Genomic DNA, 27,639 nt, shown 5'->3' with positions numbered 1-27,639 from the left:
AGATAATAACATGCCAGCATTTTAATTCATGACACGTGATTACAGCCAGCAGTAACAGTTGCCCAAAATACATGTAGAAAAAAAAACAAAAAATAAATGGCAAAATTCCATACAAAGGCTTTTATTTATACTCTTCCTATGTAATTCACACCAAAGACCAGCAGGTGCTTTTACGATAGTCACTTTAAAGTTCGCCGTTCAAGTCGATTTGTGAGCTCTTTACATAACTATGCCTTACAATTATCCAAAGAATACATATGTAGGCAGCTTCATCTATGTTAGAGATGTCCAATTCATGCCCAGAGAAATCTATTGAAGAGGTGTTAGTACTCAATAACCTAAATGTGAAGATGGATTTACCAATAACACTGCGTAACAAAATGATCATCACAAGTCCATGGCACTTCAACATTAATCCGAGACATTAAAGACTAAAAATATGGATGCCCTACTATTCTGTGGCAGAAGAAATGGAAACACAAAGATGGTATCACCAACAGCGGCTCTAAGAGAAGTATTCGGTCAGGAAAGATTCAATTTGGGGAAACTTTGCAATTTCAGATAAAAATGATTATTAAAAATAGTAAAGGGAATGTCCAGGTTCTTTTCTGTGCTTTCATCAGTTGCTGGGCGTGATCCCCCTTACAAGGATTTCTGTAGTCATGACAGCACATGGAGACGCGTCACCCAACTTAAAGAGAATACGGGCTATTAAAGGTCTGTCATACAAGATGAATATTAAAAAGAATGTTTTGTATATAGTGAAATCACGAGTGTCATCTACCAAAGCTGCACAACTCCAGTGTTAGAAGTCAGTAGTCCGGACAGCCAGAATGTAGTTACCAGCTACAACCATCTCATTTTCACATCCACAGGATAAGCCATAAACGTCAGATTGATGCAAGTCCCTCCGCGAGACCTTCTTGTCTTGCCTTTGCCACTAATAATGGAGAGATGGCCGTGCATGTGCATTTCCCCTCTATCACTTCTATGGAGGGTTTTTGGGTAAACTATTTGATACAGATGTGGGTCCCGGCATTTATAGCACGCTATAAATGTTCAAGATGAGAATAACCTTTAAAAGAAGTACTCCTCCCATCAAAGTTATTATCCTCTTTATCTATTGCAATCATCATATTATAGAGCACATTGTTCTTACAACTGCTCATTTCACCTTTCTACCAAGCTAATTCTTCTCTTTTCTCTGTTGTATGCAAAAAAATGAAGTCTCATTTCCCAGAAGTAAACTTTCATCTCTAATTGAGTTGAGCGACTGTCCCCACTTATTCGGCAAGTTATAGCGCTTACCGAATATGCTGCAGAGGGAACCCGGAAGCATTGAGCGCTCCCAATGATCAGCTGTTTGGCTCCGCAGCTGCGTGTGACAGTCACAACAGCTGCATGTGTCGCCTGTTTGTTGGGCTCTCCATGCATGTGCTGCGACTGTGACACAGCCGCGACAAATGCAGCTGCGGAGCCGATCAGCTGATCATCGGGAGCGCTCAATGTATCCGGGTTCCCTCTGCAGCATATTCGGTAAGCACTATAACTTGCCGAATAAGTGGGGACCCGAACATATTCGCTCAACTCTAATCTCTAACTCCTGACCCAGTGGCTCCGCTGGCAGCCAAGGATGTTTCCAGTGACGACTGATACAGTGTAAAGAGACTCCCTGTTTCTACAGAAATTAGAAGGATTCAGCTAGTCAGTTTTTAAAAATGTGAGGTCATAGACCTAATGGAAAACAAATTCACTAGGAAGAAGGGAAAAATGAGCAATTGTAAGTACACAGCTACATAAAATGATGACAGAAATATATTAAGAGGATAAAAACTTTGATGGATGTGCTTCTTTAAACTAGCCCAACTTGCATCCCTATAGTAAGCTCTCACCTTGGGCCCATGAATCATCTCGTGGTTCATCTATACTCAAGAACGCACAAAACAATCATAGTAAGGGCGTAATAGCACAGTGCAGTGGTTTATTGCCGCAGTTTGACAGCAATATGCAAACACACCCTTAGGTTTTGCTATCAGTGCAGTTTTTATATGCGTGCTTTTAAAGGGGTTGACCAGCATGAGAATCACCCATGTATCTTTTATGAAATAGGACCTTACAAATATACATTTTTTTCCAATCTGCATGGATTTTCCTATTTTATACGCACCCCTTCTGTTTATTTGAACCTCCACATCTGCATTCATTCGACACAGACTTGAGCTCCGTCTCCGCTATGTTTGTCAGATGGCACCGTTCATTCGCTAAACCATCCCCCTTCATTGGTTTACACTAAGACTTATGGTTAGACCACTTTCTTGGCTGGTTCTAAATCTCCTGTTAATTTTAAAAGGCAGTGGCCGCACTTGTGTGACTGACATAGTGGAAAACTGCCTGAATGGAAACTACAACCCCTGCTGTAACTAATCACTAAACCACAGAGTAAGCACCTCTGAGTGCTTGCCTATCACTTCTTTCTCACTCAATAGCGCCACTTAGCCCATAAATTGGGTTAACCTGGTTTAAACTTTGGCTCCACACAGTCTAATGTTGGCAAAACCCTCAGTTATCGGTGGGATTGTCCGACGGTCAAATGTGTACGTTGGCCTCCTGACCCTAATGGGAGAATGTCGGCGGGGAAGGGTTTCCTTCGTTTTGGTTTTCCCAGGAGATAAGCTTCTACCAGAGAAGTCTGGAAGCAACTCTCTCATGAGGGGGCTTTAGCATTGAAATAGTGTTATACACTGCAATTCCACAAACGACAATCTACTGTTTTACAAATTCTGCCATTTACAAGAGTCGTCTGCTCTTAGAAGTCCTTAATTTATTGGCTTGTACATACTGCAAGGCTATCCTAACTGCATTTGATCTGCGTAAAACAGATAGGAGGATGACTTCCTGATCGTTTCCAATCTCTCCAGACATAATGCTAACCTACTCCTTTACCGTGAACTGCAGTCATTTTCATAATTAAAACTTGTTCTACCACCAAATGATATAGTAACCACAAAGGAACAATCAAGAACAAAAATAGCAAGTTTATTTACATTTCTTTAAAAAGATAGACAGATAGATAATGGATAGATAGATGGATAGATATACACCATATACAATGTCAAGGTCTAATAAGGAGGAAACATGAAAAATGTAAAGATGGGCAGGTTTAATGTGCAGTTTGGGAACAACAAATGGAAGCCCCAACATATAAGCCAAGATCTACAGCAATTCATTTTAACATCAGAGAGCAATCAATCTGCTGGCAGGGGACCCCAAGTTTGTGGTCCGGGGACAATATGGGCAAGCACCATCTATTTCTATTTTGAACTTTAGACATACTATTTTCTATGTATTTTGATGTTAGGGGTCTCCTACCAGCATACTGATTGTTCTCTTATGTTAATATATATTGCTTTTGATCTTGGCTTGTATGTCGGGGCTTCCATTTGTTGTTCCCAAAACCCACATTAGTAACATAGCAACATAGTTATTAAGGTTGAAGGAAGACTAAGTCCATCTAGTTCAACCCATAGCCTAACCCAACATGCCCTAACATGTTGATCCAGAGGACCTGCCTTTATATATATTTTTTTTTAAAAAGTTGCTTGGTGGTTTGTGGTTACTCCATATTTCGGTGGTAGCACAAGTTTTCAATATGTATAGGAGCGCTTCACCGCTCTATCCTTTTTTCCACTAAGTAGAGGGAGAACACCGTACAACAATGTGAATATGTTCTCAACCTGGAAACATTATCTGTGCTATATGAATTTTGTTACAGTCATTTTCATAATGTAGCTCTTTCAGGGATCAGTTTCCTCTACGTTTCTCCCAACACAATGGATGACAATCCAGTACCTCTCAGGCCATAGTAATGCTAAAGTAGAGAATCTTTACCATAATGTTTCACAACCAAGTGCAAACTAAAATGGATTTACTACAAGTACACAGAATATTGACTACAAAGTTGGAAGGTGCCACATACAAACCAATAAATTAAATGGCATCTAACCATTGATAAGTCTCTTTAAGGGCTAGCAACACCTGAAAATGGAAAGGGTCTATATACACATCTCCTCATGACTTACATTACGTATACATGTGAACCATTGGGCCCTATACTTCCTGCGGGATGTCCCATATGGAAGAATAGTGGGAAGTACTGTTCTCCTCTCCAGGGGTGAATGTAATTTACAGGGATCTACTATTGTGTGCCATACAGTGATCTGTCCCAGAAATCTTCCAATATAAACTTCCTCCGCATTTTCCTACTGTAGAGCCTTCTCCAACACTTCACTCGTTCTACTTGGTGACTAGCTGAAGCTATGGATGTACTGTACAAGACAGCTGCGTGTGGCTGCCCACGCAATGTGATGGCAGCTCAACACATGCAGGAAAATTGGCTTATGTCATTTCTTCTACACCCACACGCTGTAAAAACAAATATATATACTGTATATTCGTCCACAAATGCTTGCTGGAGACTTTCAGCTAGATGGCCACCTCCACTACAAGGCAAAGTGTCAAGTTAGAGGACATTAAAAGGAGTTCTTCATTTTAGACAATCCCTACAGGATGATCTCATGACAAAGTGACCACCTTGTTGGACCCCAGTGATTAGCTCGAATTTGTGGCAACTCTGGTAGTAAGAGCTCATTTTCCATGTTGGGCCGCCAAGTGGGAGAGAATTACACAATGCTTCCTCACATCAACGTGCTGACTGTGTAAAGCAGGACATGACAAGTCGTAACCTCGGTCACTAAGAGATGGACGGGCTACACAGAGGACACCCTCATGGAACGGATTCTCTAACCTGAAGAACCCCTTTAAGGAGAAGTCACAGGTCCAGCAATACATCTGGTAAAACTGACAATTGTTGCTGGTACACATGCGATTTCAGTAAGGTATAGCTATGTCTGAGCAGGAGAAGAAAAGCCTTAATAATAAAGTCAGTGATACTGTCCCTGTCCCTTGGGTTTAATGAGGCTTGCAGACATGGCAAGTGGGGGGGGACTACTATTCAAGAGCCTACATCAAGCGACATGAGCCGAGCCAGGAATATTGGTGTATGGTAACATTTGCGTTTATGCAAACCATTGTCATCTTCTGGTGTCACCGACCTAGGACGTCTTATCTGGGCGCACTTACAATATAGAATTAAAAAAATAAGTGCATACATACTCACTTTCTTTCTCAAAAATATCAGATTTGCGTCAGATTTTTTTTTTTGCCATGTAACTGTGGTGACTATTGGCAGAAAGAAGTTTCTTGTCACAATATCTAGAAAACACTAGAGAAACTTTAATGCGATTCTCCATTTACAGATGAGGTTTCTCCCCTGGGCGACGATGACCTGGATATTCCCCGCTCTGTGTTTTCTGAGCCAGATCCACTTTGACTATGTTGGTCCACGGACGTGGCACTGGACGTAGGCGGGGACTTGGTTTTCTCTTTAAAGTCTGTAATAATGACCGTTAGGTCCCCCACAGTAACTTCCAAATGCTGCGCACTGCTTCTGTCCACATTTTTCAACCGTGGCCTAGAGAAAGCAAATATAGAAGGAACAGGTAACGTTATGGCAGGAACACCCTGTAAGGCTATGTGCACACGTTCAGGATTTCTCGCAGAAAATCCCTGAGAAAAAACGGACATTTTCTGCAAGAAATCCGCAAGAAAATCGCATGCGTTTTTGCTGCAGTTTTGATGCGTTTTTGCAGCGTTTTTTTCCGGACACTTCCCAATGCATTTTGTAGTGGGAAATCCGCAAAATTAATGAACATGCTGCGGTTTTTACCGCGATGTGGTTTTTTCGTGGAAAAAAACGCATCATGTGCACAAAACATGCAGAATTCATTCTAAATGATGGGATGATTATTGTATGCGGTTTTTTTTTTGCGGTTTTATAGCGTTTTTATCGGGAAAAACCGTGAAAAAAAACGCGAAAAACCGCAACGTGTGCACACAGCCTAAAAGGCTATACGTTACCAACATAGATTCATTGTAGCAGATTTTATTCTTAATAGTTATCTGAAAACTGATCACTATTTAGGATTTATTGTTTTTATATAACTCTTTTTAACGAGGTTGTGCCAATGAGGCAGACAGGGGTCCAGAGTTGGAGTAGACTTGGATAGACCCCTTTAGAAAAGAAGATCTTTCTAAATCAAATGGTGGGATAGTCATCCAACATGCCGCTATATGCTAATGAAAAATTGGCAAAAGGCAACAACTACCCAAGGAAAGGCATTCTAGAGCTAAAGAAACACAACAATGTGGTCCCTCTCTACAGCCACATTTTTTTTGTTAGATTTTTAAAGGCGAAACTCATTTTTTAAATATCATTACATACAGTTACATGTCCCCCCTTGCAAAATCTACACCAAACTCCCGTGTAAAGAGGCCCTCATGGTGTTTTAGAATTAAATGAGCTGTTCGGGATTATGGGCCAGACACTGATCTGCATGAGAACCTGCCTCCAGAGCTTATTATATATGAGAGGTGGCGTTACCAGTGTGAGACATGTAACTGACACAGAACCGTAGAAGTGAACTTTGTCTCCTTACAAGAGTGTGCTGTAGCGCTCATAGCTCTGCTGTATTACAATAATATAGCAATACTGGCTGCCAGTGAGATGGAAGCTGAGAGGAACCTGCTTATGTGTTAGTTATCTCTAGTTAGATCTTCTTTTCTAAAGGGGTCTATCCAAGTCTACTCCAACTCTGGACCCCTGTCTGCCTCATTAGCACAACCTCGGTAAAAAGGGGCAGCACGGTGGCGCAGTGGTTAGCACTACAGCCTTGCAGCGCTGGGGTCCTGGGTTCTAATCCCACTCAGGACAACATCTGCAAAGAGTTTGTATGTTCTCTCCGTGTTTGCGTGGGTTTCCTCCGGGCACTCCGGTTTCCTCCCACATTCCAAAGACATACTGATAGGAATTCTAGATTGTGAGCCCAATCGGGGACAGTGATGATAATGTGTGCAAAACTGTAAAGCGCTGCGGAATATGTTAGCGCTATATAAAAATAAAGATTATTATTATTATTATTATAACCGCACACAGCTCTGCAGTGAGATCAGGAGAGCGGAGAGCCGCTATTACACATCACACTGGTAACTAGTACATGTCTCACACTGGTAAAGACCATCATATTTAAAATAAGCTCTGGAGGCAGATTCTCATGCAGATCAGTGTCTGGCCCATAGCCTGGAATCGCTCATTTATAAATAAGAAAAATGTGAGTTTCTCTGGAATAAAACATCAGATCACAGATATCAAGGTATCACTTTATTAAGCTTCCTATAACCTACATGCCCATATAGATGGCTTAGAAGGGCTGATCCTAGTGGCAGAATCCCTCAACTCATCAGCATTTTCAACAACAGTCTGTGGTTAGCAGAGTAAACAATTTTGCATCTATTCAGTGATACTTGAGAGTGATTGTGATTTTCTTTATAAGGTTAGGTATGCCTGAAACTTTATTCACATTGAAGGGGTTCTCCAGGACTATACCACTGATGACAAATTAGAAGAAAAACAGCAATCAGCTCCTCAGTGCCCAGCCATAGCACTCAGAGCAATATGCAGATCCCAACCTGTAAGCCAGCACATTAATCTACTATATAAAGCTGAATGTGTATGTATATGTGTGTGTGTGTGTGTGTGTGTGTGTGTGTGTGTGTGTGTGTGTGTGTGTGTGTGTGTGTGTGTGTGTGTGTGTATTTGTGTATGTCCGGGATTGGCATCTGCACCGTCGCAGCTACAGCCACAAAATTTTGCACAGTCACACGTCTGGACCCCGAGAGCGTCATAGGCTATATTGTGAGGCGAAATTTTAACCCCGTGCGTTCCAATTCACCAAACAATTTTGCCCCTGTCTACATAATGGGGAAAAAAGTGAAAGGAAAAGTGTTGGAGGCGTCGCAGCTACAGCCACAAAATTTTGCACAGTCACACGTCTGGACCCTGAGAGCATCATAGGCTATGTTGTGAGGCGAAATTTTAACCCCGCGCTTTCCAAATCACCAAACAATTTTGCCCCTATCTACATAATGGGGAAAAGTGAAAGGAAAAGTGTTGGAGGCAAATTGACAGCTGCCAGATGTGAACAAGGGGGACTTAAAGAATGAGAGCGATTGCACAAAACAGTATATACCGTACAGTTGCTAAGGTGGGGCCCCGACATGAGATACTCACCACACACGGGGATATGAACACACACACAAAATGCGCCACACACTACCACGTGCTTGAACACATAGGCTATATTCACACTTAGCGGTTTTTACCGCGGAACCGCCGCGATTTTGATGCTGCGGGTCCGCAGCAGTTTCCATAGCGTTTACAGTAACATGTAAACCCTATGGAAACCGCAAACCGCTGTGCACATGCTGCGGGAAAAACCGCGCGGGAACGCAGCGGTTTACAACCCGCAGCATGTCACTTCTTTGTGCAGAATCGCTGCGATTCTGCACCCATAGGAATACATTGAACCGCTTACTTCCCGCATGGGGCTGTGCCCACGTTGCGGGAAGTAAGCGGATAATGTGCGGGTGGTACCCGGGGTGGAGGAGAGGAGACTCTCCTCCAGGCCCTGGGAACCATATTTGGGGTTAAAAAATAAAAAATCTGGTTATACTCACCCTCTGATGTCCGGAGCTCCTGGGCGCTGCACGCGGCTGTCCGGTCAGAGTTGCTGTGCGACCAGGACCTGCGGTGACGTCGCGGTCACATGACCGTGACGTCACAAAGGGTCCTTCTCCCACAGCATCTTAGGAACCGGACCGCCGGGTGCAGCGCCCAGGAGATCCGGACATCAGAGGGTGAGTATAACCAATTTTTATTATTTTTAACATTACTATTGATGCTGCATATTGCTGCATATGCAGCATCAATAGTATAGGCGGAAACCCGCAGCGGAAAACGCGGAACAAACCGCGATAAATCTGCAGGGAGAACCGCAGTTGTTTTGCCCTGCAGATTTATCAAATCCGCTGCGGGAGAACCCGCAGGGACCCGACGCAAGGTGTGAACATAGCCTTATACCACCCTCAGCACACATTTCACCACACATACACCAACCTCGCCACATAAAAGTCGAAACACAAAAGTCGTCGCTCAAAACTCGCCACGCGCAAAACTCGCCACATGCAAAAACTAGGCTCACGCAAAACTCGCCACAAGTGCAAAACTCACCTCATGGAAATCTCGCCACACGCAAAACTTGCACACTCGGAAAAATTGCCACATGCACAAAATTTGCAACACATGCAAAAGTTGCCTCACACAAAACTTGCACATACGCAAAAGGCACCACACAAAACTCGCCACGCGCAAAACTCGCTATGCGCAAAACTTGCTGCACACAACTTGCTACACTAACCTGTCACATGCAACTCAACACACAAAAAGTTGCTACACGCATGTTGCCACACAAAACTCATCTCACAAAAGTTGCTACATGCATGTCGCCACACACAACTTAACACACACAACTTGACAAACGAAACTCGCCCTAAAACACACACAAGTCTGGTATTATCCTTCAAAAATAAAAATCTGATTAATAAGCAGACAAACTACAAGAGCAACAAATGTACCATATAGGAAATACGGCAGCTGTCAGTCACATGACCTGTCTATTATGTGTATGTGTGAGCTAATATATACTGCCAGGGGGAGGGCTTCCTGTTGGCTGGGGATTTATCAGGCTGCCAATTTATCTTACAAATACTGAGGTAAAAATACTGAGCAAATAACGTGTGAACGAGGTCTAATACAGGAGATCACACAGGTATATACTATATACAGAGGAGATGACACACAGGTATATACTATATAGAGGAGGAGATGACATACAGGTATATACTATATACAGGAGGAGATGACACAGGTATATACTATATACAGGAGCAGATTACCTACAGGTATATACTATATACAGGAGGAGATGACATACAGGTATATGCTATATACAGGAGATGACATACATGTGTATACTATATATAAGGGAGATGACAAACATGTATATACTGAGGTGAAAATGAAAAGGTGTGAGTGCAAAATGAGAGGAGTGAGGGAAAATAGTGGAGTGATCGGAAAATGACAGATGTGAGGTCGAAATGACAAGTGTTAGGGGGGAATGAGAGGAGTGAGGGAGAAAATGAGAGGTGTGAGGGAGAAAATGAGAGATGTGAGGGGGAAAATTAAAGATGTGATTGGGAAAATGAGAGGCGTGATGGGAAAATAAGAGAAGTGAGGTGCTATAACTAACCACAGATATTTACTATGCCCAGGCAACGCCGGGCTCTTCAGCTAGTCTTCCATAAACATGCATATGTCAGACTGTCAGAAACGTGTAGTCTGGGGAAAGTGAGTGTTCTGCTGCCGATATATATTTATTTTTGTATGCTGTTGTTTTCTCAGCCACTAATGTTTTTATAAAGATTCAATAAAGGTAGAAGATGATGTGCATTGGCTACAGTATGTGATCATAGTATAGATGACGTATATACACACACATTTTTTTGTCCTCAATGAAGGAAAAACTACAGCACTTGGCGGTGGCCAGTAAACGATATAATGGGCGGCTCGGTACCACTCCGTATATTGCTTACATCCAATCGCTGCCAGTGCAGATAACTGATCATTGGGGTGCTGGATCCCTACTGAGCTCATGTTGTAAACCTACACATAGGTCTGATCCCTATTAAATAGTTTGATCCCTATTAAGACTGGACCTTCCCATTGTTATTCATTTAGGGTATGTCCACAAATGTGCAGTAGTCATCTGTTAGAATGGATCCAGAAGCAATCAGTTGGCAAAAAAGTTGTTTTTGAAAAAAAAAAAAAAAAAAAATGATTTCAGCTGTATCCATTTTTTAACACTGAAGTCTATGGAAAACAGATCCCTTAAATAGTGATCAGTTTTTCTTTCATTAGAAAGGCATCAATTTTTTGCTTACTGGATCAGTTTTAAATGGAAGATAATAGATGACTAACAGATCTGAGCTCCACATCCTTCAATGTTAAAAAAACACAAACAAACAGATCCATTCTTTTAAAAACAGACACAAAAAGGTGTGTCTGCACAATTTTATTCCAACAGATTGCTACTGGATCTGTTTTAACACATGATTACTGGATATGTGAACATAGCCCAATATATTCAAGAATCAATGCTTGATGATTGAAAGTGTGAATATGGTTCTATAGAAAACGCCCTTTCCTCACTTCCCAGGGTTATTTACCGCAGACACCCTATAATTGTATTTAAAACACTTCCTTCCCTATGCCTGCACAGTCTGTATGATTAAATCTGTTGCATAGTTGGTGACTATTTCAGCTCTTAGGGTAAGTTCACACAGGGCGTTATTGCTGCTTTTTTTTTCTGCAGCAAAACCTGATCATCTTGGCAGGAAAGAAGCTGCGTCAAAAACGCAGGTTTAGGTGCGTTTTTTCTCTTTGTCCAGGCTAATGTCCTTGGATTTCCAGCAGCAAAAACACAGCAAATAATGATACCTGCGTTATTGCTGTGTTTTTTTCAACACCCATTCAAGTCAATGTGTGAAAAAACGCACCAAAAATGCTGAAAGAAGTGACATGCTCTATGTCCAAAAAAACGCAGCAAAGCACAAAATACTGATCACACAAAAAACCCAATGTGTGTGCATGAGATTTCTGACATCTCATAGGCTTTGCTGGTACTGTACAAAGCAGCTGAAAATTAGCATAAAAAACCGCAGCAAAAACGCCCTGTGTGAACTTACCCTTAAAGGGTTAAACACTAAAGTCAGCTAAATGTGTAAACTTTTATATGTAGATGCAGATATTTAGTATTTGAAAAATATTAATTTTTTGCTATTGCTTTCTCATTGGCCAATGACCAGCTAATTTTTTTTTTTTTTTTTTCATGTTTGTATATAAAACACGTTATTTTTTCGAGATGCACAATTTATCCAATAATGCATTTCATGTTTGGAGAGTTGAGGGGATTTGTTATCTAATGAAATGTATACTAATTATTTATCCTATTGCAATAGAGGTGTGTTTGATAGTTCTGGACTGGTTGTGGCTTTTTTTCTACTAATTTGTATACCAGAAAAGCACCCAAATAGTTCACTATTTTAGATCATTTAGAGTATTTCAAATATCCTTAGGTTCAATTATATGTTTCATTCTAATAAAGGGAATTGGCCATTAGAAAAAGGGCCACATGAAATCAAGAGAAACACACGACGTGGCCGAAGCGCTGTCAGATTGATGGAGTGCAAGGGTCATGTAGGATGATGAACTCATTTGCTTTACAGTGCAGCCAGTTAGGCTGGAATCACCCATGCAATAGGAAGGGGAGTTTTACTAAGCACTATCCTAACCCTATCTCCTAAAGGTACCGTTACACTAAACGACTTACCAACGATCATGACCAGCGATACGACCTGGGCGTGATCGTTGGTAAGTCGTTGTGTGGTCACTGGGGAGATGTCACACAGCTCTCTCCAGCGACCAACGATCCGGGGAAAGACTTCGGCATCGTTGAAACGGTCTTCAACGATGCCTAAGTCCCCGGGTAACCAGGGTAAACATCAGGACACTAAGTGCAGGGCCACGCTTAGTAACCCGATATTTACCCTGGTTACCATTGTAAAAGTTAAAAAAAAAAAAAACACTACATACTTACATTCCGATGTCTGTCACGTCCCCCGCCGTCAGCTTCCCTGCACTGACTGTCAGCGCCGGCCGTAAAGCAGAGCAAAGCGGTGACGTCACCGTTGTGCGCTGCTTTATGCCGGCGGCGCTGACAGTCAGTGCAGGGAAGCTGACGGCGGGGGACGTGACAGACATCGGAATGTAAGTATGTAGTGGTTTTTTTTTACTTTTACAATGGTAACCAGGGTAAATATCGGGTTACTAAGCGCGGCCCTGCACTTAGTAACCCGATGTTTACCCTGGTTACAAGTGAACACATCGCTGGATCAGCGTCACACACGCCGATCCAGCGATGACAGCGGGTGATCAGCGACCAAAAAAAGGTCCTGATCATCCCACGACCAACGATCTCCCAGCAGGGGCCTGATCGTTGGTCGCTGTCACACATAAAGAGATCGTTAGCGAGATCGTTGCTACGTCACAAAAAATCGTGACGTTGCAACGATATCGTTATGTGTGAAGGTACCTTAAGGCTTTTTCACACTTGCGTCGGTATGGGTCCATCGCGACGTACCGACACATGTTGTGAAAATTATACACGACATGGGCAGCGGATGCAGTTTTTCAACACATCCGCTGCCCATTCTAAAGTCCGAGGAGGAGGGGGTGCAGTTCCGGCCGCGCATGCGCGGTAGAAAATGGCGGACGCGACATATGAAAAAACGTTCCCTTGAACGTTTTTTTCATGCCGACGGTCCGCCAAATCACGACGGATCCAGTGCACGACGGACGCGACATAAGGCCATACGTCGCGATCCGTCGGCAATACAAGTCTATGGGCAAAAAACACATCCTGCGGGCACATTTGCAGGATCCGTTTTTTGCCCAAAATGACCGATTGTGACGGATTCAAAAAAACGCTAGTGTGAAAGTAGCCTAACATTAGTACATGAAGTGTCAGACAACTACTTCCATCAACAAAGCCCATCTATTACGTTACGTTACATTACATTAGGAACCCATTTCTCAGAATAGGATCTCGGCTGTAGCAGGATCATATTCAGGGCAAGTACTGGTTTTGTTACCATCAGTCACAGTTGTGTCTGCCTAGTGGAATTCAAAGAACTTAACTCAAAGTCATTATGTAATGCACGTTCTTAAAGGGAACCTGTCACTATGAAAATGCAGTCCCCCCCTTTAGCCACCATGTTATAGAGCAGGAGGAGCTGAGCAGATTAATATATAGGTTTGTGAGAAAATATTCAGCATAACCAGTCTTTCAATTATTTAAACCCATGTTATAGAGCAGAGAGCGCTGAGCAGGTTGATATACATGGTATAGTTTTGTGAGAAACGATTCAGTGTGACCTGTGTTTTCATTAATTTCATGTTGCTCTTTCTGGGATTTTAGGTCCAGTGGGCGGTCCTATCAGTGACTGACAGCTTTATTTGTGTATATGTGCATATAGAGATAGCTGTCAGTCACTGATAGGACCGCCCACCGGACCTAAAATCCCAGAAAGAGCAACATGAAATAAATGAAAACACAGGTCACACCGAATCGTTTCTCACAAAAAATATAGTTCTTACCGATAACGGTATTTTTCTGAGCCCATGACGGCACCACGGAGAGAGGGGATCCGCCCATCAAGGACAGGAAACCTACAGATAAAAAGGCGGTACCTCTCTCCCGCATCAGTTGTTTACTAGAGAACGATGGGAGACTAAGGAATAGAGTCTTAATTTTAACATTACTTGAAAACTTAATTGATATACCGCGTTACTATTTAGATAATTGGCATAGGGCACTATATTAATGTGCACACCCATAAGTGAAGGGAGGGAATGTACGGGTGCCGTCATGGGCTCAGAGAAATACAGTTATCGGTAATAACTCTATTTTTCTCTGACGCCCATGACGGCACCACGGAGAGAATTGCAGAGATTGTACATTTAGGGAGGGACCACCGCTTCCAGAACCCTTTTACCGAAGGTAAGGTCCGAAGAGGAGATAAGGTCCAATCTATAGTGCTTATAGAATGTAGATGGTGAAGACCAGGTAGCAGCTCTACATATCTGATCGATTGAGGCTCCGGCCTTCTCCGCCCATGAAGTTGCAACTGCTCTCGTTGAGTGAGCCTTGACATTTCCCGGGACGGGTACTCCGCTTGATGAGTACGATAGGCTGATGGCGTCTGTGATCCATCTTGCCAAAGTGCCTTTGGAGGCTATTTTCCCCTGAAAGCACACAAAAAGAGAGCCGTCCTCCCTACTCTCTCTGGTGGCTTCTATGTAATGAATCAGACATCTCCTAACATCCAATGTATGTAAGGTCTCTTCCTCTTTGTTTTTAGGGTTAGGACAAAAGAAGGGAAGAGTTATCTCTTGTGTCCTATGGAATCGGGATGCTACTTTTGGGAGATACGCTGGATCTGTTTCGAGAACAACTCTATCATCAAGGAATTGAGTAAAATGGGGGTTAGCAGATAGAGCCTGTATGTCGCTAAGGCTGGGTTCCCATTGCGTTATGGGACCGCGTGAAACGGACAGCGTTGCACGGCGAAATTAACGCCGTGCAACGCGTCTGTTAACGCGCCCATTCACGCTAATGGGAACGCGCTACACTAGCGCGTGCCATGATCGGCACGCGCTAGCGACGCGCCGGAGATTCCTGGCGCGCCGCGGACGCTGCTTGCAGCGTCCGAGGCGCGCCCGCGGTCCGTTCCCCGCTCTCGCAGATCAGGGATCTGTGAGAGCGGGGACGTTACCGCGACCCCGACCGCAGCCCCATATAAAACATTGCGTTAGCGCAATCCGCTAGCGCTAAACGGATTGCACTAACGCAATGTGACCCTAGCCTAACTCTACATGCAGAGGTGAGAGCGACCAGCAGAGATGTTTTCAGGGATAAGATTTTTAATGGGATATCCGCCAAGGGTTTAAATGGAGGTTTAGTCAGGGCTTTAAGGATTAAATTTAAATCCCACTGAGGGGTGTTCCTTACAGGAAGAGGTCTCGATCTACCGGCTGCCCTGATGAACCTGGAAACCCACCGATTCCCCGCCAAATCGTAGTTGAATAGAGCTCCCAAAGCTGCTACATGGACTTTCAGGGTGCTTGTGGCCAGACCAATTTCTAACCCATTTTGCAGGAATTCTAGTATGGCTTTAAGAGGGACTCCCTCATCTATTTTGGCACCCGATGATGATAGGAATTTTTTCCATATTTTCCCGTACTGCCTGGTTGTAATTGGTTTCCTACTTTGTAGTAGTGTAGATACCAGCCCCGGAGAAAATCCTCTGTTTTCTAGTAGCTCCCTTTCAAATGCCAGGCTGTCAAGTGTAAACTTGCAACCTGCAGATGATGAACTGGACCCTGGGAGAGGAGGTTTGGGAGGTCCGGGAGTACCCAAGGGTCGGAGATGGACATCCTCATCATCCAAGAAAACCAAGGCCTCTTCGGCCAGAACGGGGCTATTAAGATTACATGAGCCCCGTCCTCCCGAATCTTCCTCAGCACTGCTGGAATTAGAGCAATTGGGGGAAAGGCATATGCTAGTTGATGGTGCCAAGGAATCAGAAACGCATCTAGCGATTCGGGACTCCCCGATGGTGTTATGAAGCAAAAGGTGTCTACTATTTTGTTCAGATTGTTCACGAAAAGGTCTATGCTCGGTACACCCCATTTTTCCGAGATCTGGATGAACACTGTTTGGTTTAACTCCCATTCCCCTTGTTTTAGAAGGGAACGACTCAGAAAATCCGCTCTGTAATTGTCCACCCCCTTTACTTGAAGGCCTGACAGAGATTAAAGGTTGCCCTCGACTATATGGAAGATCGATTTGGTCACTTCCATCAGACTCTGAGAGCGGGTACCCCCTTGGTGATTCAGGTATGCTATTCACTATTCTGTTGTCCGACACAATCCTGACATGGTGGGAGTGAAGGGGATCTAGGAACTCTAAGAGTGCAAACTTGACTGCCAGCAGTTCTTTCATGTTGGAAGATACTTTCTCTAGACTTGGCGGCCAAGTACCCTGAGCTAATAGGTTATTCAGTTGTGCCCCCCACCCGCTGGGGCTTGCGTCTGTAGTTACTACTTTTGAGACCGGAGTTACCCAAGGGACTCCTTAAGAAAAATTGTTTTGCGATGTCCACCAACCTAGTGACAGAATTGTGTCTGGAGATAAACTGAACTGACCTTTTAAATTCCCTTTTAGAGAGACGACTTCTGACAAAATTTGCCATTGAAGGTCCCTCGAATGAAGCTGAGCCCATTGAACTGCAGGGATGCAGGCCGTCATGGATCCCAAGAGGGACATAGCTTGGCGGAGGGTTATGGAGGCAAGATCTCGCATTCTGGATACTAGCCCCACAATCTTTTGCATTTTTTCTGCTGGAAAGCGGCATTCCTGCGTCCCAGATCCCGTGCATGCGCAGACGGACAATGCTGCTCACAAGATGGCGCCGCGCATCACCGCGCGCGTGTGCTGGTTCCCGGAGCCTCCGGGAGTTTTAGACAGGCAGACTGACGATTGGGGTAAGCGGTGTGCTTTATCCCCCATCCACAGAGGGACCCCTCCGGACGCTGCTGTTTCTTACCTGGAGAGGTGGCCGCGATTCCTCCTTGCCACCCCTCCTCGCGCACCCTAGAGGCTCACTAGCCCCCGCGGTGGTGCTTCGGGTCACCACACCAGCCGAGGCAGCGGGACCCCCGCTGCCTGAGTCGGACTTATTGGCCCCGGACTCCCACGACGATGTCGTCTTCTGTAGGTGAGTCTGTAGGTCTCCCATCAAGGGCAGGAAACCAACTGATGCAGGAGAGAGGTACCGCCTGCTCAGCGCTCTCTGCTCTAAAACATGGGGCCTGCAGATCGGACTAGATTTTCATTTTGACAGGTTGCCTCTAAAGAGCAAAAAATTTTGATTTAAAAAACATTTCAAATCAGGCAATCATGAGATGGTATAAAGACAAAACGTGACTAAAGCTGGGCAGATAGATAAATCCAGCAGGAGCTACTGGAATTAATCTAGTATAGTTTTCAGCAGTTTAAGATTAAAGGGAATCAGACAGCAGTCTTTTAATTTACAGGAAGCCACCACTGAGGGCTGTGGGCACTTTTTTGTGCTGAAAACTCTTATAGCAGCGCACAGTGACAGCTGCCAGCTTCCAGAAGACATCCTACTCACCCCAACATCGTGCCCTCGCAGCATCTCATTGGTTCCATTGCACTGCTCATTAAGGTAATGAATATGCGCTCCCATAGGCGTGGAGCGCATATTTATTACCTTAATGAGCAGCGCCACATGTTCGCTCAGCACAAGAAGAGCTGCAGGAAGCAGGAACCATCGAGATGCTGCGAAGGCACCTGGACCACCGAGATGCTGCGAGGGCACACTGGAGGGTGAGAAGGATAAGGGATAAGGAGCCATTCATACCAGGACAGGAAGCAGGGAGCCATGCATAGCAGGACAGCGATGGGGGGAGCCATGCATACCAGGACAGCGATGGGGGGAGCCATGCATACCAGGACAGCGATGGGGGGAGCCATGCATACCAGGACAGCGATGGGGGGAGCCATGCATACCAGGACAGCGATGGGGTGGAGCCATGCATACCAGGACAGCGATGGGGGGGGAGCCATGCATAGCAGGACAGCGATGGGGGGAGCCATGCATAGCAGGACAGCGATGGGGGGAGCCATGCATAGCAGGACAGCGATGGGGGGAGCCATGATACCAGGACAGCGATGGGGGGAGCCATGATACCAGGACAGCGATGGTGGGAGCCATGCATACCAGAACAGAGATGGGGGAGCCATGCATACCAGGACAGCGATGGGGGAGCCATGCATACCAGGACAGCGATGGGGGAGCCATGCATACCAGGACAGCGATGGGGGGAGCCATGCATACCAGGACAGCGATGGGGGGAGCCATGCATACCAGGACAGGGATGGGGGGAGCCATGCATACCAGGACAGCGATGGGGGGAGCCATGCATACCAGGACAGCGATGGGGGGAGCCATGCATACCAGGACAGCGATGGGGGAGCCATACATACCAGGACGGGGATGGGGGGAGCCATACATACCAGGACAGAGATGGGGGAACCATGCATACCAGGACGGGGATGGGAGAGCCATGCATACCAGGATGGGGATGGGAGAGCCATGCATACCAGGATGGGGGAGCCATGCATTACAGTAAAGCGATGGGGGGAGCCATGCATACCAGGACAGAGATGGGGGAGCCATACATACCAGGACGGGGATAGGGGAGCCATGCGTACCAGTACAAGGAGGTGGGGACAATGTATACCCGGCTTATACTGGAGTCAATAAGCTTACCCAGTTTTCCGTGGCAAAGGTAAGTGCCTCGGTTTATACTTGGGTTGGCTTATACTCGATTATATACGGTAAATGCACTATATAAATCTTTACTTTAAAAGGCCAATACCTTGCTTTCTTGTTACTGTTCTTTTTAATAGGAGTTTCTTTTTCACTTTTTTCTTTTTCTGTTCTGTCTTTTTTCTCTTTCTTCGACTGCATGGGAGGCACAAATTGCTGCGTTACCTGCTGTGCAACCAACTGTGATACAGGTCGTGGTTTCCTGCATAAAGAAAACAAAGTTATTTCTGGAAAACATATTTTTTATATAAGATAAAGACCAAGACTGTTGTACCCCTCATTGCTGGCAGAACACTTAAAAGTTTGGTGCTGCCGCAGTAATAATATGTTGGGCTGCTGCTCAGGTTGCCAGCCCTAGTTATATCATCTCATGGTGCAGACTGACAAACAGAAATTTTAAACTTATTTGAAGGGTCAGTTTCAACCAAAATGCACTTTGTTCATTACCATAAGAGATTTCCAAGGTTTCTCAAAATCTGACAAAGAATGGGGAATGTTCTCCTCTTGCTCGTTCTATATAGACTCTCTTGCTATATACATATAGTATATATTATATCCTAGATGGTGGCCCGATTCTAACGCATCGGGTATTCTAGAATATGTATTTATGTATGTATATAGCAGCCACATAGTATATAGCACAGGCCACGTAGTATATAGGAGCCATGTAGTATATAGCAGACAAATACTACGTGGCCTGTGCTATATACTATGTGGCTGCTATATGCATACATATTGTAGAATACCCGATGCGTTAATACAGGCCACGCAATAAATAACAGTGGCCACGCAGTATGTAGCACAGCCACGTACTATATAACACAGCCCACGCAGTATATAGCAGCCACGCAGTATATAACACAGGCGATGTAGTATATAACACAGGCCACGTAATATATAGCACAGCCCACGCAGTATATAGCAGCCACGTAGTATATAACACTGCCCACGCAGTATGTAACAGTGGCCACGTAATATATAGCACAGCTCACGCAGTATATAACGCAGCCCACGTAGTATACAACAGTGTGGGCACCATATCCCTGTTAAAAAAAATAATTAAAATAAAAAATAGTTATATACTCACACCCTGGGATCCAGCGAAGCTCCGGCGATACGCGCGCGGCTGCCGCCATCTTCCGTTCCTAGGATGCATTGCAAAATTACCCAGATGACTTAGCGGTCTCGCGAGAACGGAACGGGAACGGAAGACGGCGGCAGGCATGAGCACATCGTCGGACGACAGAGGGCGAGTATAGCAGGCTTTTTGTTTTTTTTTACATTAGATCTTTTTACTATTGATGCCGCATAGGCAGCATTAATAGTACAAAGTTGGGGACACACAGGGTTAATAGCAGCGGTTACGGAGTGCGGTACCTGCGGTCCGTTACCGCCGGCATTAACCATGTGTGAGCGGTGACTGGAGGGGAGTATGCGGACGCCGGGCACTGACTGCAGGGAGTAAGGAGCGGCCATTTTCTTCCGGACTGTGATTGGTCATGGCAAAACAGCCACGACCAATCAGCGACTTGGATTTCCATGACAGACAGAAGCCGCGACCAATGAATATCCGTGACAGAAAGAAGGAAAGACGGAAGTGACCCTTAGACAATTATATAGTAGACTAGCTGAAGAGCCCGGAGTTGCCCGGGCATAGTAACTAACTGTGGTTAGTTATAACAAATTTTAAATGATTATATATATATATCATTTATATATATACAGTGGGGCAAAAAAGTATTTAGTCAGTCAGCAATAGTGCAAGTTCCACCACTTAAAAAGATGAGAGGCGTCTGTAATTTACATCATAGGTAGACCTCAACTATGGGAGACAAACTGAGAAAAAAAAATCCAGAAAATCACATTGTCTGTTTTTTTATCATTTTTTTGCATATTATGGTGGAAAATAAGTATTTGGTCAGAAACAAACAATCAAGATTTCTGGCTCTCACAGACCTGTAACTTCTTCTTTAAGAGTCTCCTCTTTCCTCCACTCATTACCTGTAGTAATGGCACCTGTTTAAACTTGTTATCAGTATAAAAAGACACCTGTGCACACCCTCAAACAGTCTGACTCCAAACTCCACTATGGTGAAGACCAAAGAGCTGTCAAAGGACACCAGAAACAAAATTGTAGCCCTGCACCAGGCTGGGAAGACTGAATCTGCAATAGCCAACCAGCTTGGAGTGAAGAAATCAACAGTGGGAGCAATAATTAGAAAATGGAAAACATACAAGACCACTGATAATCTCCCTTGATCTGGGGCTCCACGCAAAATCCCACCCCGTGGGGTCAGAATGATCACAAGAACGGTGAGCAAAAATCCCAGAACCACGCGGGGGAACCTAGTGAATGAACTGCAGAGAGCTGGGACCAATGTAACAAGGCCTACCATAAGTAACACACTACGCCACCATGGACTCAGATCCTGCAGTGCCAGACGTGTCCCACTGCTTAAGCCAGTACATGTCCGGGCCCGTCTGAAGTTTGCTAGAGAGCATTTGGATGATCCAGAGGAGTTTTGGGAGAATGTCCTATGGTCTGATGAAACCCAGCTGGAACTGTTTGGTAGAAACACAACTTGTCGTGTTTGGAGGAAAAAGAATACTGAGTTGCATCCATCAAACACCATACCTACTGTAAAGCATGGTGGTGGAAACATCATGCTTTGGGGCTGTTTCTCTGCAAAGGGGCCAGGACGACTGATCCGGGTACATGAAAGAATGAATGGGGCCATGTATCGTGAGATTTTGAGTGCAAACCTCCTTCCATCAGCAAAGGGCATTGAAGATGAAACGTGGCTGGGTCTTTCAACATGACAATGATCCAAAGCACACCGCCAGGGCAACGAAGGAGTGGCTTCGTAAGAAGCATTTGAAGGTCCTGGAGTGGCCTAGCCAGTCTCCAGATCTCAACCCTATAGAAAACCTTTGGAGGGAGTTGAAAGTCCGTGTTGCCAAGCAAAAAGCCAAAAACATCACTGCTCTAGAGGAGATCTGCATGGAGGAATGGGCCAACATACCAACAACAGTGTGTGGCAACCTTGTGAAGACTTACAGAAAACGTTTGACCTCTGTCATTGCCAACAAAGGATATATTACAAAGTATTGAGATTAAATTTTGTTTCTGACCAAATACTTATTTTCCACCATAATATGCAAATAAAATGTTTAAAAAACAGACAATGTGATTTTCTGGATTTGTTTTTCTCAGTTTGTCTCCCATAGTTGAGGTCTACCTATGATATAAATTACAGACGCCTCTCATCTTTTTAAGTGGTGGAACTTGCACTATTGCTGACTGACTAAATACTTTTTTGCCCCACTGTATATATATATACTAGCTATTGAACCCGTTCTACGCCCGGGTGGCGAGCATTTATATTGGTATATGGTCTCCATCATGTGCTGCTGCCATCCTGCGCCCGTTCTGTCATGTGCTGCTGCCATCCTGCGCCCGTTCTGTCATGTGCTGCTGCCATCCTGCGCCCGTTCTGTCATGCGCTGCTGCCATCCTGCGCCCGTTCTGTCATGCGCTGCTGCCATCCTGCGCCCGTTCTGTCATGCGCTGCTACCATCCTGCGCCCGTTCTGTCATGTGCTGCTGCCATCCTGCGCCACTATTGTATTATATGCCCCCGTATGCTGCTGCCATATATAAAAAAAAAAAATACCATACTCACCTATCATCCGGCTCCACTGCAGGTGTGTCTTCAATAAAATGGCGCCGGAAAGCGCGGACTGCGCAGGCGCCGATTCCGGCAGCAGGAATCGGCGCCTGCGCAGTACGCGCTTTCCGGCGCCATTTTATTGAAGACACTGCCGGAAAGCGCGTACTGCGCAGGCGCCGATTCCGGCACCAGGAGGAGAAAGAGAATGGCGGCGGAAATGCCGTAAGTAACAAATGGCTGTGGCATGAAGTGCCACAGCCTCATGGCACAGCAATTTGTTACTTACGCCAGTTCCGGCGCCATTGTCTTGCTTCTCCTGGTGCCGGAATCGGCGCCTGCGCAGTACGCGCTTTCCGGCGCCATTTTATTGAAGACACTGCAGTGTGTCTTCAATAAAATGGCGCTGGAAAGCGCGTACTGCGCAGGCGCCGATTCCGGCACCAGGAGGAGAAAGACAATGGCGCCGGAACTGGCGTAAGTAAAAACTTTCTGTGCCGGGCGCACATACGGCGCCCCCGTGCTCCCGACCCCCTGCTCTCGGCGGCATCTCCCCGTACTCCCGACCCCCTGGTCTCGGCGGCATCTACCCGTACTCCCGACCCCCTGCTCTCGGCGGCATCTATAATGTAACGCTGGGAGCGTCGCGCCTGCGCAGTCTATTAAGGCTTCGGACAGAGTGACGCTCACAGCGTTATATTATAGAGATATATATATATATATATATATATATATATATATATATATATATATATATATATATATATATATATACACACACACACACATTATATATATATATATATATATATATCTATATATATATATATATATATATAGAGATATATATATATATATATATATATATATATATATATATATATATATATATGTATATGTATATATCTATATATATATATATTATATATATATATATACCCCCACGCCGCAAAGCCACATTCACTCTAATATCCCACATCACCTGTCAGCCAGAGCCACCAGACTACTGCCCCTATTATCCCACATCATCCCGTCAGAGCCACCGGATTACTACCCTTAATATCCCATATCATCCCATCAGCCAGAGCCACCGGAATACTACCACTAATATGCCACATCATCCCATCAGCCAGATCAACCGGACTACTACAACTAATATCCCACATCATGCCGTCAGCGTGAGCCACTGGACTACCACCACCAATATCCCACATCATCCGTCAGCCAGAGCCACTGAACTACTACCCCTAATATCCCACATCATCCCATCAGCCAGAGCCACCGGACTACTACCCCTAATATCAAACATCATCCTGTCATTCAGCGCCACGGACTGCTATCCCTAATATCCCAAAATATCCCGTCAGCCATAGCCACCGAACTACTACCCTTAATATCCCACATCATCCAGCCAGAGCCACCAAACTACTGCCACTAATATCCCACATCATTCCGTCAGAGCCAACATTGCTCTGCATAGGCAGCATCAATAGTAAAAAGTTGGGGACACACAGGGTTAATAGCAGCGGTAACGGAGTGAGTTACCCGCGGCATAAAGCGGTTCGTTACCGCTGGCATTAACCCTGTGTGAGCGGTGACTGCTGGGAGTATGGAGCGGGCGCCGGGCACTGACTGCAGGGGAGTAGGGAGGGACTAATCGGACTGTGGCTGTCGCTGATTGGTCGCGGCAGCCATGACAGGCAGCTGGCGAGACCAATCAGCGACTTGGATTCCATGACAGACAGAGGCCGCGACCAATGAATATCCGTGACAGACAGAAAGACAGAAGGACGGAAATGACCCTTAGACAATTATATAGTAGATACCTGGGTTGGAGAAATCAGTTTTAGTTTTCTTTTTTTAATCTGTGTTTTAATTTTTAAGTTAATGAGATGCTTCATGCCAGACAAAGAACTTCCTGATTCTGGGCTCCCTCTGCAGTCTATGGTAGAGGGTGGTCTGTGTCGGCACTGTAATAAATTGTGTTATTTCCAGAAGGATGATAACACCATAGAAATGATAAGAATAATAGGCCTCAGTTACCACAATTGTCTACAAGGAAAACTGTTGCTCATAGCAACCAATCACAGCTCAGCTTTCATCTTTTAAACAGCTCTGGTGAAATGAATGATTAGTGATTGGTTGTGGAGTGGGCGGGGCTATGTGGAGTGGGTGTGGGCTATACATACACACAAACACACACATACAGTTGTGCTCAAAAGTTTACATGCCCCAACAGAATTTTTGCTTTCTTGGCCTTTTTCAGAGAATATGAATGATCATACCAAAACTTTTTCTCCACTCATGGTTAGTGGTTGGGAGAAGCCATTTATTGTCAAACTACTGTGTTTTCTTTTTTTAAATCTTAATGACAACCTAAAACATCCTAATGACCCTGATCAAAAATTCACACACCCCATTTCTTAATACCGTGTATTGCCCCCTCTAACATCAATGTCAGCTTGAAGTCTTTTGTGGTAGTTGTGGGCGAGTTTCTTTATTTTCTCAGATGGTAAAGCTGACGACTCTTCTTGGCAGAAAGCCTCCAGTTCCTGTAAATTCCTGGGCTGTCTAGCATGAACTGCGCGCGCTTGAGATCTCCCCAGAGTGGCTCAATGATATTGAGGTCAGGAGACTGAGATGGCCACTCCAGAACCTTCACTGTGTTCTGCTGTAGCCAATGATAGCACGACTTTGCCTTGTGTTTTGGATCGATGTCATGTTGGAACGTCTAAGTATGTCCTATGTGCAGCTTCCAGGCTGATGATTGCAAATTTGCCTTCAGTATTTGCTAATAAGTGCTGCCTTCGTCTTTCATTCAACTCTGACCAAGTTTCCTGAGCCTTTGTAGCTCACACATCACCAACACATCAGCGATCCAACTCTGTGCTTTACAGTAGGAATGGTGTTCCTTTCATCACAGGCCTTGTTGACCTCTCTCCAAATGTAATGTTTATGGTTGTGACCAAAAAGTTCAATTTTGGTCTCATCACTAGAAATTCCTTGTTCCAGTAGTTTTGAGGCTTGTCTCCGTGTTGTTTTGTGTATTGTAGGCGAGATACTTTGTGGCATTTGCGCAGTAATGGCTTTCTTCTGGCGACTCCACCATGCAGCCCATTTTTCTTCAAGTGCCTCCTTATTGTGCACCTTGAAACAGCCACACCACTAGTTTTCAGTCCTGTATTTCAGCTGATGTTATTTGTGGGGTTTTCTTTGCATCCAAAACAATTTTCCTGGCAGTTGTGGATGACATTTTTGTTGGTCTACCTGACCGTTGTTTTGTTTTTACAGAGCCCCAGATTTTCCATTTGTTACTCACTGTTTGAACGCTGCTGACCGGCATTATCAATTCCTTACATATCTTTTTGCATCCCTTTCCTGTTTTATACAGTTCAACTACCTTTTCCCATATATCCGTTGACAACTCTTTTGCTTTCCCCATGACTCACAATCCAGAAACATCAGTGGCTGGATGAAAGATGCAAGAGTCTGTCTGGATCCCAGAAACTCACTCAGCTTTTATTCACCCACATTGATTACAAGCTAAAAGGTCACAGGTGAGGATGCTACCTTTAGTAGCCATTCAAACCCATTTGTGTCAACTTCTGTGCACGCTATCAGGCCAAAATCACCAGGGTATGTGAACTTTTGATCAGGGTAATTTGGATGTTCTGGGTTGTCACGGTGATTTAAAAAGAGAAAAACACAGTAGTTTGACAATACCGTTTTTTACTTACCGGTACCTACAGGTTAAAAAGGGGCGGTCACCCCTCACCACTCCAGTTTGTGTTTCAAAGGGACACCGCCATTGAATTAGTACATGATAATTTCCGCTCAAACAATACTAAATACCAACACCTCTACAGAGTGAAAACTAAAAGTACACTTTCCAATAGAGTGCAGGAATCCAGTGATTAACTATGGGGGGGAATGTGCGGGTGCTGTCGTGGACTCTAAAATCCTATTATTGGCAAGTAAAACCAGTTTTCCTATCGCCACGACAGCACCCTACGAGAGACTTTGAGAGACTAATCACTAAGTACTGATCGCCCAAAGTCTAGGCTGGAATTGGAGGATAGATCAATACGGTAGTGCTTATAAAAGGCGTAAGGAGATGACCACGTTGCCGCCTTACATATCCTGTCAATGGAGACATCCGCTTTGTACGCCCAGGATGAGGCCATGGCTCGAGTGGAGTGGGCATTGATGCCTTTTGACAGCGTTTCCCCCCTTGGCGGAATAGGCTAAACATATTGCATCACTGATCCATCTGGTGATAGAACTTTTTGTAGACACTCGCACCTCTCTTCTGATTCTGATAAGAAACAGAGCCCTACTCTGCCTCCATGTTTGTGTCTTGTCTAAGTATTCCAATACTGCTCTTCTAACATCTAGCGTATGACATTTCTGTTCTTCTGCTGAAACTGAGTTATCGCAACAGGAAGGTAAATATATCTCCTGGCTCCTCCTATGGAACCTAGAAGCTACCTTTAGTAAATATGCTGGGTCTGGCTTCAAAACAATTTTATCCTGAAAGACCATTAGATAGGGAGGGTCTACTGATAATGCCTGAATATTACTGACCTGCCTAGCAGAAGCAAAGGCTAACAAAAGAACTGTTTTTAGGGTCAGAATCTTAATTGAGGCAGAACCGGCTCAAAAGGGGGTTCTGTTAAAGCATCTAATACCAAGTTTAAATCCCATGGCGGCAATCTAGCAATATGAACTGAGTTACTACGTTCAATAGCCTTAATAAACCTGGACACCCTTCTATTTCCCATCACATTGCTGTTATATAGGGCTCCTAAAGCTGACACTTGAACCCTAATGGTATTAACTGCCAACCCCAACTCTCGGCCTTTCTGCATGAGTTCCAGAATTGCCGGAATCGGAGTATGGTCTGTTAGGGGATGCTGATGGAATGC

At 44.6% G+C, this 27,639-nt stretch overlaps 1 protein-coding gene across 1 annotated transcript in view; it reads right to left on the bottom strand.

Moving 5' to 3' along the window:
• Positions 1 to 5,270: 5,270 nt before the first annotated feature.
• YAF2 (YY1 associated factor 2) overlaps positions 5,271 to 27,639 on the bottom strand; it is a 55,791-nt gene continuing 33,422 nt past the window's right edge. Inside the window, exons 3-4 of the mRNA XM_069764757.1 lie at positions 19,097 to 19,249; positions 5,271 to 5,530 (exon numbers count right to left, since the gene is read on the bottom strand). Of these exons, the coding sequence (XP_069620858.1) occupies positions 5,293 to 5,530; positions 19,097 to 19,249 (391 nt within the window). The 3' untranslated portion in view covers positions 5,271 to 5,292. The remainder of the gene's footprint in view (positions 5,531 to 19,096; positions 19,250 to 27,639) is intronic.

The sequence above is a fragment of the Ranitomeya imitator genome, chromosome 4 (genome assembly GCF_032444005.1).
Source record: "Ranitomeya imitator isolate aRanImi1 chromosome 4, aRanImi1.pri, whole genome shotgun sequence".
NCBI lineage: Eukaryota > Metazoa > Chordata > Amphibia > Anura > Dendrobatidae > Ranitomeya > Ranitomeya imitator.
This window is presented reverse-complemented; position numbering and strand designations above follow the sequence as displayed.